The 14,019-nt window shown below is 33.8% G+C and overlaps 3 protein-coding genes across 8 annotated transcripts; 1 reads left to right on the forward strand and 2 right to left on the reverse strand.

Annotated features, from left to right (window-relative positions):
• Window positions 1-580: 580 nt before the first annotated feature.
• Window positions 581-2,434, reverse strand: LOC103842649 (protein BRASSINAZOLE-RESISTANT 2). Of its 3 annotated transcripts, none has more exons than XM_009119295.2 (3): window positions 2,376-2,434; window positions 1,922-2,179; window positions 581-1,480 (listed from the first exon to the last, which is right to left on the reverse strand). In XM_009119295.2, the coding sequence occupies exons 2-3, from the start codon at window positions 2,171-2,173 to the stop codon at window positions 773-775; spliced, it is 960 nt and encodes a 319-aa protein (XP_009117543.1). In that variant the 5' UTR covers window positions 2,174-2,179; window positions 2,376-2,434; the 3' UTR covers window positions 581-772. The 3 variants fall into 3 exon arrangements, with proteins under 3 accessions (XP_009117543.1, XP_009117545.1, XP_033136905.1); XM_009119297.3 differs by having other exon boundaries at window positions 2,372-2,432; XM_033281014.1 differs by having other exon boundaries at window positions 1,922-2,176; window positions 2,376-2,424.
• A 257-nt stretch (window positions 2,435-2,691) lies between these two features.
• LOC103842651 lies at window positions 2,692-8,678 on the forward strand. 4 transcript variants are annotated; one of them, XM_009119301.3, is made up of 6 exons: window positions 2,692-6,065; window positions 7,490-7,616; window positions 7,724-7,860; window positions 7,961-8,020; window positions 8,113-8,181; window positions 8,261-8,670. In XM_009119301.3, the coding sequence occupies exons 1-6, from the start codon at window positions 5,865-5,867 to the stop codon at window positions 8,375-8,377; spliced, it is 711 nt and encodes a 236-aa protein (XP_009117549.1). In that variant the 5' UTR covers window positions 2,692-5,864; the 3' UTR covers window positions 8,378-8,670. The 4 variants fall into 4 exon arrangements, with proteins under 4 accessions (XP_009117549.1, XP_009117551.1, XP_009117550.1 ...); XM_009119303.3 differs by having other exon boundaries at window positions 7,739-7,860; XM_009119302.3 differs by having other exon boundaries at window positions 5,246-6,065; window positions 7,739-7,860; window positions 7,958-8,020; window positions 8,261-8,678.
• Window positions 8,679-9,801: 1,123 nt separating this feature from the next.
• Window positions 9,802-13,732, reverse strand: LOC117127839 (serine/threonine protein phosphatase 2A 57 kDa regulatory subunit B' alpha isoform-like; the record flags this gene model as incomplete). The annotated part of the gene is given in 2 exon segments (XM_033278541.1): window positions 9,802-13,034; window positions 13,205-13,732. Coding segments are annotated over 2 exon segments (867 nt in total), but the record flags the coding sequence as incomplete, so codon positions are not given.
• Window positions 13,733-14,019: the final 287 nt, after the last annotated feature.

Here is a 14,019-nt window from a genome sequence, read left to right on the forward strand (position 1 = left end):
AGCTGATAATACTCTTCTCTGATCCACCACATTGCACAATCAGAGAAGGAATATTCATTACAGTTTTTAGCTTCTTCGTCACCTCTTTTGATCTCGCTTAGTTAAGAGAGGAGGAGAAAGTCAACGGCCATGATGGGTGGTAGAGATAGATATGTATGAGTTTATCCTTCGCATTCTTAGAGTGATGGATATGTATGAGTTTATGAACAGTAAGGTTGTGGTTAAGAATGAGGAACTGAAGAAGAAAGTAAAACCGGTGATTGTTCATGTGAATTATCATCCAGATAAGCTGAATAGAATGCAAGCTGTGGTTGAATTTTATGTAAACGGTAAGCAAAAACGCACTTGATAGATTTCCAGATGGTTCTGAATGAAAGATTCACCTTAAAGGCAGTGTAAGCTCTAAAGTTTTTACAGTTTCTTGACATTTTTGTGATTCTAATTTTCCTTTTAATTGCTTCCATGTTTACTCCTTTTTTTTGTATTATGAATTTTGTGTAACTTATAGCTAAATCTCAAGTCTTCTTTTACTTCCTTGGGCTCTGTTTCAAAGATTTGGTATATCTGTAAGTTTGAATGATATATGTTCCAGTTGAAGACAATTAATAATAAAATATTTGTAATGTTTTACAAGATCTAAAAGGAATGATAATAGAAACATACATCTTACAACACATATTATATCTACAAATAATGCTTTTGAAACACACTCACTGATACTCAAATCCTTTTTCGTTTCAACATGGCACAACGGATTCTTTTGTTCTTCATCTCAACTACGACCTTTAGAGTTTCCAAGTGTGAGCTCAAGATCCTCCATAGCCACATCATGGATCCTCTCCCCTTCCCATGGCTTCACTTGGCTACCAATCTCTTGCGCTGCTGCAATGTTTGAAGATAATTGTTGTGGTAAGGGGGGCTTCACTAGATTAAAGGTAGGAGAGGGCGGTACTGCAAAACCGCCTCGGAACTGCTGTTGTGAGAACTTCTGAAAGCTTATCCAATGACCTGAATCAGTAGTGGAAGAGTCAGACTCATCACATTCGGGTATAGTAGCCGGGGCATTGAACTGGCGATGATGAGTGGGGCTCGTTGGTGCAGATACAGCGTAGAACGGGTAGTTAAAAGATGACACTGATTGTCTAGCAGCATTGGCCATGGCCTGTTTGGTAAGAGACTCCCAAGTTGGTAATGGCTTGGGGTTTCTTGAAGTTGGTGATGAGACAGGTGGAGTGACAGGAGCACTGTTTGAGATTCTAAGTGGAGGAAGCGATGAAGGATTAATCCCACCGTTCCTGAGGAAAGGAAAAATGGTGGAGATGTTGTGTGTGTCGCCACCACGAGGGCTCGGGAATGAAGAAGATGACGGGCTGGCTTGGTAAGAAAGTATGGGACTTTCAAAAGGACTTTGGTTATAAGAAGAGTAAGCAGTGGCACGAGAAGATGATCCAGCCATGTCATCAGGAAGAGGCTTATGTCCCTGAAAATACCAGTTAGTTCTCAAACATTAACATATGTAATGACTGAGATTTGTAGATGCACTATAAAGGCTCCAGTGGCAAACGTACGTTGTGTGTTTGGGAGGGTCACTTGCGCACCATAAACTTTTTTGTCTTAGTGTAAATTTTGGGAAGGTTTTTGGTAATGTATAGGCATGAGCGTTTTGATCTCAGATCTTTGGTAATATACTCATAAATTTATTCAGATTTTACTAATTTTTGGTTCGAACTCCGTTTTTTTTTTTCAGGCTCGGATCGGTCTGGATTATAACCAATCTCTGAAATCGTCTAAAAATCTAAAAACAAAGCTGATGAAATTGACTAGTAAATAGTAAATACTATGTAAAGCCAAGGGAGAGATCTAAATATAGTAAGGCATATTCAACATCAAACCATCCACCAATAACTCAGATTTAACTCACCTTGCGATAAGTGGTTCCGTCCTCTTCGACCACCCAACCAGCTTCAGAACAAAGAGCTTTAAGCACTTCATTGTTGTCACAATGCCTGGGAAGATTGAAGTTACCTTGAGCTCTGAGACCGTTATAAATCTTCGCCGCTACAGCTCTTCTTTTCCTCTCCCTCCTCCTATTGTTCTCCCTCTCTCTCCACGACGGCTTCCGTCTCGTCGCCATCGCTGCTGCGGACGTCAACATCGCGCCCTCAGACGTCATGTTCTTCTGATACACACGGAAGTTTGATTCAGCTGAAGTTAGTACTCACGAGGAATAAGCTTTTTTCTTCAGTGAAGTTATTACAAGAATCTTTTTCGTTATTAAAAGGACAAAAAGTAAAAACTGAATGAGGGGTGATCAGATTTAAATCAGCCAAGCGTCAATCTAAATGGTGAGATTAGTAGTGGCGTACGTAACTTACTGTGATGTTTTGCGCACAGTGGATCAGTCGAAGTTAGTACGTTTATGCATGTTTCTTTCTCAATCTGCGTGAACTGACCAGAGGTTATATAGAGAAAAGATGGAGAGACATGTGTGGGCCACTGTTTAAGTGGGGCCCTTAGATGTACGACCGGCAAACACCCCATCTGATTGTTTCAGACATATTAATAGAAAACAAATTGTTTTAAGCCTCATAAACGTTAATGAATTAGTTAATTAAAATTTTAATTGTCACTATAGAGACTAGTATGAACAAAAACAAAAGAAAGGCTCACTTTTGTCCTGGTTAGTGTGTCTGTAATCTGTATATTATCATGTTCTGTCTATCCAATGATTGCTTTTTTTCTTCTTTTACTTTGTTTGCATCCTTAGTAAATTAAATAATTGTTTAATTGATACATACGAAACAACAGAATACAGTCGGCCAGGATCCCCGTCAATGCCACCAATAGGATGTTAAGCTTATATACAAATTAAGCTGTGCGACTAGAACAACCAAATTGTTTTATAGATTATTATTATTTTTTTTTTGGTAAAATGTAAAGAAGTTTTATAGATTTTCATATCACTCATCATCTCATGTTCCCCATTTATTAAGAACTAAAGATTTGAAGATCTGGACGATAAAATGCGTTACTTGTCAAATTTCTCAACTGAGTTTCCCTTGAGGCAGATCGTATAGACCTAATGACGGAACGTCCAGACGAGTGACCAATTTTTTCAATTAAATCGAATCGTATATATATATACACACGTATATTAAGGCCTAGATATATTGGTTCATTGAACATGACAGGAAAATGTTTGGACTATCGTTACGTTTATTAAGGCCTAGATATATTAGATATATTATTCACACAAACAGGAAACCTTTACGTTTGGAATAGCTACAATATTTGTAAGCATATCAACTTTACTTGGAATCATTATTGGACCATTCTCTTCAATGGTCATGATTTTCTTTAGTTTTCATGTTTTTTTTTAATTGAAAATTGCATGGTTCATTGAACATAGCAAAAGGGGAACATAGTAGGAAAATGAGATAGTGGATTTGCCCCCACACATTGACCCATCAAAGCAGGTATATGATCTTGCAACGCGCAGTCACTTATTGAATTCATTTTACATGCTTTTGCCTTTAGTTATTCATATTTTGTTATTAAAATAAATTAAATCTAACGAATTGTGTGATATTATCATATAACTATAGTATGTGATCTTACTGTACTGGATGAGATACATATATTTGAAACATCCGCGGTGACAGGAGAAAAAAAAGCTTACTAAATTGATGGTACAGTGATGTCAAAACAAAGATAATTGTACATTTCTGACATATGACTATATGAGACAATAATCTAAAGGTAGTTGTGTCAGGCTTCTCGTCAGATTCTAAATGTTGGCTCCTTTGCTCCTTCAAGCCATGTCGTTTAACAAACAATACCTTCTGATGCTTCCCAAAGGTCTCCTCACTGTCCTCACTCCCCACCATGAAATTTGGCCCCAGTATTCTTTTGGCCAGAACATATTGATGCACCCCACTAGTCTTATAAGAAGTATCTCGAATCCATCCAGCTTCCATTTCTTTAGCAAATACCTCAAGCCACTGAGCAGGTTGAGCTCCGGTAACATGTTTCATTAGAAAAAAAACATGTTTCATTAGTATCTCTACACAAAGGTCCAAGTGAAAAAGAATCAGTGAACTTGTATAGCAAGAATATAAACACTCTTAAATTTGATGAAGATGAATCAAAGCTGTTGAAGTGTACCTCAAATTGGGGGTTTCCTCCAAAAATCTCCAGGAATGCCTATGATTAATTTGTTTTGTCCAAGTAATTACCTATGTTGTGGTCCTGCAGGCTGTGACATACATACACATGGCTGTTCAAACAGAAGTTCCTTTCACATATTATATAAGTAACAAAGACAAGCAATTGACTTACTTCGGGTAAATTGGTAGCCTATAGTAGAAGATACTCATGAGGGTTTATGATGGACCAGAGCGGATCGATAACAATAAGATTGAAGCCTTGTTAAGGTTTAGCTTCATATATAACGTAAGATACATTACCAATCAACTAGAGCCAGAAAACTTCTGTCTCGTTCCATACTATTTATATAAAATTTAAATTAAAACACTCCCTGATACTGCATTTGTCAGTTGAGCAACCAATTAAGACCACAAAAAACACCCATAAGATAATTCACATCATCAAATTCATTGCTTTCAAATAGTAATTAGCAAAGTGAACTAGAGGAGATAAAACTTTTTGATCGCAATGTAGATTTAAATTCAATGTTATCTCATACAAAGAAGCTTGCCAAACTCCTCCAAGCTCAACAAAAGAGAGTTTAGCGTCACAACACTTGGCCAACAAACTAGAATCATTATTACTTAGATCTTTCGTTAAACTAAACAGCTCGACTTCCTATAGAAACAATTCGTGCGCTCCCAAGAAGAAAAATTTGAAAACTATCCACAATCAACCTCTAGTCATGGTAGACAACATTTAAACACGGTAGAGATGTATGTGTCCGTTTGATTTTGAAGTTATAACCTGAATACCTGATGACGAAGATTATAATAACACAGTCTGCTTCAAACAAAACCCTCCAAACTGCAAAGGACGACAGACTTATAAGAACTTTCTGATAAACCCCTGGAAGTTTTACAACTTACTACAATTAATCCTCTATTTACCGATAAACCAACGTTCATTTAATTCAAACAACCTACTCTGGTCTCTAGATTTATTTATAGCTTTATGTTCCAAAAGTATATAGTAAAAGATTTTGATTTTTGATGGGGGGGGGAATGGGGTGAGGCATTAAAAGCTTTGAATAATTGAAGCAGGTTGTTTGGTGAGGGGTCGCTTTGATAGTTTCCCCAAATATGGGGACGGTTTTATTTGTGGGGGTGGTGGACACTGTAAACTGTGGCTATTATGACAATGGCCCCATCCATACAAGTTATGGCCAAATAATTGATCCAGAGCTATGTAATTTCAAATAGCAAAGAGGTTACGTGAAGAAGGATACGATCGTCATTTACTACTAAACGGGTCCCAAACATCCCTCCCTTTATTAGACACGAGTCAACCATTCAGGTCAACTGAGTTTCAAAATTTACGGAAAGTACCCCTACGGTTAAATAAATAAATATATAAACCGGTTCTGTTTCAGCATAACGCATATAGTTTCAGTACAATGCTCACGTGGCGTGATATAAATGGTTAATAACTTATTATCACTCTCTCTCTCCTCTTTCCCTCGCTTCCTCCTCTTTACTACTCCTCTGTTTCTCTCTCTGCTTTTCCCTCATTTTCTCTAACTCTCTGCTTCTTCTTGTGGGACAAACACTAAATAATTTGCATTCAATCATCTGATTCTCCCAATGCATGATCTTGGATCTTGTTGCAGTGTTGAGAGCTGAACTTGGAGGAAGTCTTAATCGGATCAGAGAAGAAGAATGTTGGAAACTGTGGATAGCTCAGGATTGCCGCAGATACAGAGCTTTTGTTGCGGGGAGAGCAGTAGCGAGGAGGAGCTATCGGTATTGCCACGTCATACGAAAGTGGTGGTGACTGGAAACAACCGTACCAAGTCGGTGCTTGTTGGACTTCAAGGTGTTGTTAAAAAAGCTGTCGGTCTCGGTGGTTGGCATTGGCTGGTTAGTAAATCAAATTTTAATATTTCCTTTATGGTAAAAATATAATCTTTGTGTGTTTTCCCTAAGTAATCGATCTAATCTAGAGTTACTCTGCAACTTCTGGATTTTTCAAAATTTGAATTCAATCTATTTAGTTCTGGGAATGTCTTTCATAAATGATTACTTTATATAATCAATGAGCTTCGATTAACTAGTTATAGATTCATTAACTTTCTCAGCGACTTGTATCTCCTTGATCTATCATCGAACCATGAGTGAAGAATGTGAAATACTTTAGTTTTTTCTAATGTTAAATCTGGCGATTGAGCTTCGTGCATGTATGTTAGCAGTTAACTCGCCATTATTATTTGATCTCTTGTTGCAATGTTCAACCGTTGCATTTTGGGGTTTATACCTTTATTAGGTAGTTAGGTTATTATTCATGAGGGCTTCATTGATATTTTTTTCTTAGTTAATTTTTTGTTTAATAAATACTTCATCCGTTCCACAAAAATAAACTTTTTAATATTTTTACACATATTAAGAAAACATATTAAATTATCATAATAAATATAATAAATGTATCGTTTTCTGTCATTTTTAATTTTCAATAACTTTTATCCAATAGTAATTCAATAAAATCAATTAATTTTTTTGAAAGTTATAATTTTTTCATAGAAAACACAAAAATACATCTATGCGAAACAATTTTTTTTTCTAAAAAGTCTATCATTAAGGAACGGATGAAGTATTATTTTGCACCTAATAAAGTTTCGGGAACATAGTTTCTAGTCTATGATGATTCTTGCTGAGATTCAGGCTCAATTTCAGGAATCATCTATTAGGGAATCTTTGAGTTTGTAACATTAATTAGGCAGACAAAGGTAACTTTATTATTCGCGCCTGTTGAAAAAACATCATAATCAAATATGAGACTGTTATCTAACTCTCCATCATCTTTCTTTTTGAAATTTAGTTAGCTTTGATTAATGATAAATCATTTGTTTTAGGGTTTCTTTTTGTTCTTTCTTTTTTAGTCGAGTCATTATCATCCCCCAGGCAATGTCACTTCTGTCGACTATCTTTTATCAATTTTTTTTTTCTCTTTGGTTGGTTTAGTTTATATTATAAGTTGTTCGGCAAGTTCTTTTCTATTGTGTCTCTCTGTGTATGTGGAGTGGACCAGTTGGAGTAACTTCATTGTATTCTGGCTTTTAACTTTTAACTCACTGAAATAATCTTTACGATTTTTTTCAGTACTAGGAATATATTTTACTAATATTGATATCACCTTCCAGGCTTCCACTGGTTCGTGTCTCCCAGAAAGAAAAAGTTATATTTGGAAACATATCGTATCTATTCTTCTTCTCAAACTTATTTAAATGAATATGTCAGTACTTGTTTGTGGAGTAAAATATTTTGGTTTGTTTTTCTCTGTCTTTTAGGTATTGACAAATGGGATAGAAGTAAAGTTACAGAGGAATGCACTTAGTGTCATTGAAGCTCCTACTGGAAACGAAGATGACGATGATCTTGATTTCGATAACACGCAGAGGAATGGTTCTGATATGAGTACGTTTGATTCTCTGCTTTCTTCAAGACTTTGCATATTGTTCTTTGGACACAAAATCAGTAAACCTTTTTTAACTGATTTTTCTCAGTCTTGTTTCTGTGACAAGTTTTTTCTTTTCCAGCATCTGAGGACACACTTAAGCAAAGAAGGCAGAGATCATCGCGGTCATCTCACAAGACCACGAGCTGGTCTCTATCATCTGACTCACAATCAAAAAGCTCTGGTTTTACTCCTCAAAACATGGTATGCATTCAAAATTTTGAGATAAAGTCCATGTACCATTGAACATAATGCGTCTAATCTTACGTATACTGATGTGATGTTATACGCATTCACTCAGAAGGTTGATCTTAGCAAACTAGACATGCCTGCTTTACTGAAATATTGGCGGCATTTCGACCTCGTAAGTTGATTTCAAGAAGAAATAAACTTCTCTTTACTCGAGATCTACAACTCTTCTTTGAATGTGCTTGCTTCTGACTTAACTCTTTGTAGGCGGATGCAATTCCAAATCCATCAAAGGAACACCTAATTGACATTGTTCAGAGACACTTTATGTCTCAGGTACATAAATATTCATCTGAGCCTCCACTTGGTTTATCTTAAAATGTATTAACATTGTGATATGATTAATGATATACAGCAAATGGATGAGCTTCAAGTTGTTGTGGGGTTCGTCCAAGCAGCAAAGAGAATGAAGAAAGCGTGCAAGCTCCAATCAAAAGAAGCCAGAAACACTGATCTTAACTGCATCAGCTAAAAGAAAAGGCCATAACTTATAATAGATCCTGTAATTAAGTAAGGTACTGCCGACTTGTTTAACCATTTTGTGGCTTTGCTGCTAGTTTTAGTTATTTCTGAAGATGTTTGGCTAAGGAGTAGAATGTTGTTTCTTATTGCTTCTGTTGTTTAGCCATGTAATTACTCATCAAGAAGCAAAATGACCTGAAACCAAGAAACATGAACTCTTTGAAGCTCCCAGTTGAACTGATCCGATCATGAGGTTATCTTAGGATGTAAATATTATGTTTTGATATGACTTATCTCACTCTTTTTCTCTCTTTCAACTTAAACGTCAAATTCAAATTAAATGGTCAAAATTGAAAGACACATGATGAGAGAAGCGAGCGTGAATGTACAAACATTCCGTCAAAAATCAACATGGAACAAAGAGAAGCCGAAACATAATCTTTAAAACCATCTCCAATCTATCTCTATATGTAATTCTGTTATACAGATATATATTAGAACAAAATTCATCTCTATCATTAAAAAAATATAGAGTTGGGTTGAAACTATAACTACTCACGAAATCAAGCGATTATTAATTTACGAAAATTCACTTTTCTTCTTAAGAATATAAATAAACTCAAAAACAATGAGAGTAGAACAAGCAATACAACTAAACCTCCTCTTCACTTCTCTCCATACACTTAATCGAAAGATATAGTTCATTCTTTTTCTTCTTTATGCGCAATGAACAATACATTCAAGATTTTCAATCTCTTTTTCTTGCTGTGATCTGAGTGCCTTAAATCTTACGGTTACCCTTCCCTTTTCATATAAATGCTCAAACTCTCACGGCCGTCTCTCTTTCTGCGTACACTTTCTTCTTGGCATTAGTAGTGCTTTGCTTAGTAGAGGATAGCATATAATATACGAGCAGGAATCGCCGTTTATATATAGATGACGAATGACGATGAGGAATTCGTCAGGAGAATACAAGATACCATGAAAGTTGTATTCCACCATTTTGATTGCATGGTGAACTAATTTTCTAAAATGCATGTACGTTTCAGATAAAAATACAAGATAATATGGAAATTGTATCCACCATTTTGATGTATTTAGTAGTTTAATTGTACAGTTTAAAAATTAAATAGTATAATGTACTACTTTCGATAAAAAAAAAGTAAAATGTACTATCGATTATATTTTGACACGCTACAATACATTTTATTATAAAATTAAGCGTTACTTTTATTTGTTATATACTTTTAAATAATCAGATTTTATTTATATTGATTATTATATTATTTTTAAAAGTATAAGTGTGAGTTTAATAATATTTTATTAGATTTTAATGTCAAAAACCATAATAAAATAGTTGATATATGCTTCAGTTCATGTTTTGCAGTCTGGTTATCAATATGTCATGTAACGTTTATTTTTATTTTTTAGATGTCAATCTATTAATATTACACGATATTCACATATATCAATAATATTTACTATAAATATATGTATATGATAACACAAATAATATGATAAATATGTACATGATGATAATTACTAAAATCACTAAACATTTCCATCGGCTAATATGCCTTTGAAGTAATTTACTATGCGGATTATTTTAACGTCAAACATGCAAATTTTTGGCATAAATAACTTAATAATATCAGTTATTGGAGATCTCAGAGACATTACGAACAACTAGAGTTTTTGTCCGCGCTACGCGCGGAAAATAAGATATTTTAATTTCGTGGTTGATTTGAAATATTTTATTACTATTGGTAATCTTTATTTTAAAAAAAAATGGGTTATTTCAATTTTGTGTTTGATTTGAAATGTATTACTATTAGTAATTTTTATGAATTATTTGTAAAGTCAGAGCAAATTCTTCCGAAGATTATAATGTTCTGTTTGGAATACCATTAATTCACATTTTTAAAATTATATTAATGATTTTGTTTAAATTATACTAATGATGTTGTTGTGTTAACATCAAATATAACATCAAAATCATTACTATCATTTGACTTTTTTTATAAAATATTTGTAAAATCAGAGCAATTTCTTCTGAAGATTATAATGTTCTGTTTAGAATACCACTAATTCATATTTTGTTTTATATTTTATATGTAAACATAGTTAAAGTTTATATTAGTCAAATGGTATCAGTTGAAGAGATGGAAAAAAATGTTTATATTAGTCTTTTAGTAATCATACTTTATTATTTATTATAAATTAAAATACTTTGCTTTTTCTAAAGTTTTTTTTTGTGCTCATATGTATATCATTTTTTTAATACATAGTCTGGATATTATGAAACGCGGTATTATAACGTTTTATATTGCTATATTAAAACATATGTCATTGAATACTATAATGTAGTTTTTTCTTGTGCTAGGATGTAAAGTTTCATAGATACTTTTTTTATATGTAGCATATTGGATAATGAAACATTTGTTGGTTGATTTGCTGCAACAATTGTTTGATTTGTAATGTTTAATTGCATAATTTGTAGTTTTTTAGAAAATATACAATTAAAATTAATTTTTTTATTAGAAACACGCACAAATCTCATACATAGGAAAAAGAAAAATATTGTGCTGAAGCAAATCAAACATAGAAGATCAAATTATAACATACCAAGCAAATATAGCATACTGAAGCAAATAAAACATTAGTGAAGCAATGGTAATACAAATATCACAGCATTAGGAATATTAGGTAGATGTTTTAGCGTCGACCCTTACGACCACAACCCTTTCCTCGTGCCGACTGTGGTTGAACTGAGTCGTATGCACCTATTGCTCTCAGATAATGCAAGTAATCTGGGTCGATGTCTTCTTCCGGTTTCTCAATGCGTGTCAATTGGTAGCTTCTGAGCTCGGCTTTGCTTAGCTTGTATAATATATTAGTTACTCCTGAGGCTGAGGTTTCTTGAGTGCTTATTGATGTGGCTGGTGGAGCTGTGTTGACTGCTAATTGTTGTGGCGGTTGTGGTGGTTGAGCTGTGTTGACTGCTTCTTTGCTTCCATTAGAGTTGCTGGAAAAGTTAACCAAATCTAGATCTTTAAATAAGGAAAAAAACGAAAATAAGAACATGCAATCCAAGTTAATTAACATTTAGTGTTGTCTACATATATTTGCTTAATCATTTAGTGTTGTCTACATATATTTTATAATGATAATATTTTGATCAAATGAGTTAAAGAACTTAGTTTTACACAATGCAAAGTGATCATCTAATATCATATTTTCAAATCACATGGTAAATTAAGAAAAATTACAAACTAATTCTAATCAAATCAAATAAAACCAGTTCTTCAATCCAGAATAATAGATGTGAACTGAATTCGAAATTTGAAATATTTCCGAATTGGTTTGCTATTAACCAAGTGATGTGGTCAAAAAAAGCAATGTAAAAGAAAAAATAGTAAAGAAAAAATATGAGTTATCAATTATATTTTCAAATTTAAAAGAAAAAACTAAATAAGTCAGCCAAAAATATTATTCCAATCCATAATCTTAATAAGAAAAAATAGTTGTAAGATGATACATATTTGAAATTTTATTTTAGTATAGTCTTATGTGTAAATATACGATGAAATAAAATAATTATTAATAATATAAAATATTATGTATCTTAAGATTGTATTTTTTAATGTATGTTAATATATATTATACTGAATTATATTGATTTGAACAATTTTCGTTTAAGACTTTGTAAATTTCATAAAAAAAATTTCATTTTTCTCTGTTGGTCACAGAATCATGTTCCACGTTTCAAACTTCAGTAAAAGAGTATCATAGAGATGGTCCAAGTCATTGATTGTGGAGATGTGGATCGAGAGAACTGAAACGATGGAGAACAAACGGTGAAGACGAAGAGTTAGAGGCCTAGATCCTTGTGTTCACCGTCTTGGGTTGTTTTTTTTTAATTGAACCGATAGATTGTATCGATAGGATAGCAAAGCCCAGTGTTAACCGACGAAGCCCAGAGGAAGCACATTGAAGCCCATACGAAATCAATAGTTTAGTTTAGTAGATCCAACGTGTATTAATTAAATGTTTTGATTGGCCAAATATATATGTCAACATGGACATGCTAGAATCCCTTTATATTTGCCTTTTAGTATAGGTTAGATATCTTAATTTCATCAATAATGTAATTAACTGTTTATGCATATATATGGTAAACATAAATTCATATTTTATTAGGTAATAAGAATTAGCACTACAAAAATGTACTTACCGTTATAGACAGCCAAAGTTATAATAAGTAAAAAAATATATTAAATCATTGTTATATGATTAGATAGATCAAGAGAAAGTGATTTGGTATTTTTCTAAGAAGTGATCATATGATCCTCTTCTCCTACTACTCTTTCACGCTCTTCCACTGCTTCATCTAATCTCCTCCACCTACTTTGTCGCTGCTCTTCCACTTCTTTCGATCTCGCTTGTTTCTCTTCATACTCTTGCTGGCATTCTTCAAAGAGCTCAGGGTCCATCTCCATGAACATTCTCTTTATATTCTTGCTTAGACCATGAACCGCTTGGTTCCAGTGAGACTCTGTGTTCTTCTCCAGGGAAGCAAATATGATGGGAAGTATTACACTTCTGTTCTGAGCTATTAGAACCACAATGTGCTCGCTGTTCCACAAGAACAGAGACCGCTCTGCAACCTGCATCGCAATGGTGAGTTATATATGTGAGCAAGGTAAATAAAAATATTAAAAAAATCCTAGAAACAGACAATCAACACACAACACATGTCTTTAAGAAGCTGAATAACAAAGGTTCCAGACTCTAAAGGTTTTGCCAAGATCTTCGCCTCAATATGCAAAGTACTAACCTGAAAATGAGAGCTATTAAGACACCGCGCAACCCGTTAAAACAAAGGAACCATACACCTCTGAAACTTAACGGGCTGCATAGCCTCAAGAACCTCTTCAAGCTCACCAAGAAACAAAACCTCCTTTGTACAATTCGTCACCGGCCAAAACTTCAACAACCCTCTAATCACCGTATCCGCAAGCCGGTAATCCTTCTCCACAAACTGAACAACACAGTAAGCCAACTGCTGATGGTACACACCAATAGGTTTAGGCTTATGCAACAGTATCAACGCCCTGATCAAAAACAGCTTATGCTCCTCCTTCATCGGCAAGGCGAAAACGTTTATAATACTCCCCATAATCTCCAGAAGCTCACCAATCCCACGGTGTCTCTCCGTCTCGTAAACAAACCTATAGAAGATATTGTTAATCCCTTTCCTAATAAAAGGTCTGTGAACCATAAACTTCCCGTAGATCCTATGGAGAATGGTTTTCAAGTAATCTCTTTCTCTAGGATCTTCGGTTTCGAAAAGCTCAATTAAAATTTAGTAAATAAGCCCCTAATAGTTGAGTATTCTTGATTTGATTATTTATCATTTCCTTCAGTTTTAATTTGATAAGCCAATTTTTTATTTTATAAAATTCATTTTTTTATTTTCTATTTTTTTTTGTTTTTGTGTGGCGCGAAATAAAACTTAATTTTTGTTTGCATTTATGAATTTTCTTTACGTATTTTTAAACCTTTTGTATATGGTGAACTATTATTAGTTTTTATTAATTTTTTTATTTTTTTATAAAAAACTGATGTTATAAAATTAGATAGATTGAAAAT

The sequence above is a fragment of the Brassica rapa genome, chromosome A09 (assembly GCF_000309985.2).
Source record: "Brassica rapa cultivar Chiifu-401-42 chromosome A09, CAAS_Brap_v3.01, whole genome shotgun sequence".
Taxonomy (NCBI): Eukaryota; Viridiplantae; Streptophyta; class Magnoliopsida; order Brassicales; family Brassicaceae; genus Brassica; species Brassica rapa.

What these genes read in the sequence shown, in the direction of transcription:
- LOC103842651 (XM_009119300.3), top strand. Translation starts at nt 5,865, where the DNA reads ATGTTGGAAACTGTGGATAGCTCAGGATTGCCGCAGATACAGAGCTTT. An exon ending in ATTGGCGGCATTTCGACCTC is followed by an intron (nt 8,021 to 8,112) that starts GTAAGTTGATTT and finishes AACTCTTTGTAG; the next exon opens with GCGGATGCAATTCCAAATCC. An exon ending in AGAGACACTTTATGTCTCAG is followed by an intron (nt 8,182 to 8,260) that starts GTACATAAATAT and finishes AATGATATACAG; the next exon opens with CAAATGGATGAGCTTCAAGT.
- LOC103842649 (XM_009119295.2), bottom strand. Translation starts at nt 2,173, where the DNA reads ATGACGTCTGAGGGCGCGATGTTGACGTCCGCAGCAGCGATGGCGACG. An exon ending in ACGGAACCACTTATCGCAAG is followed by an intron (nt 1,481 to 1,921) that starts GTGAGTTAAATC and finishes TGGTATTTTCAG; the next exon opens with GGACATAAGCCTCTTCCTGA.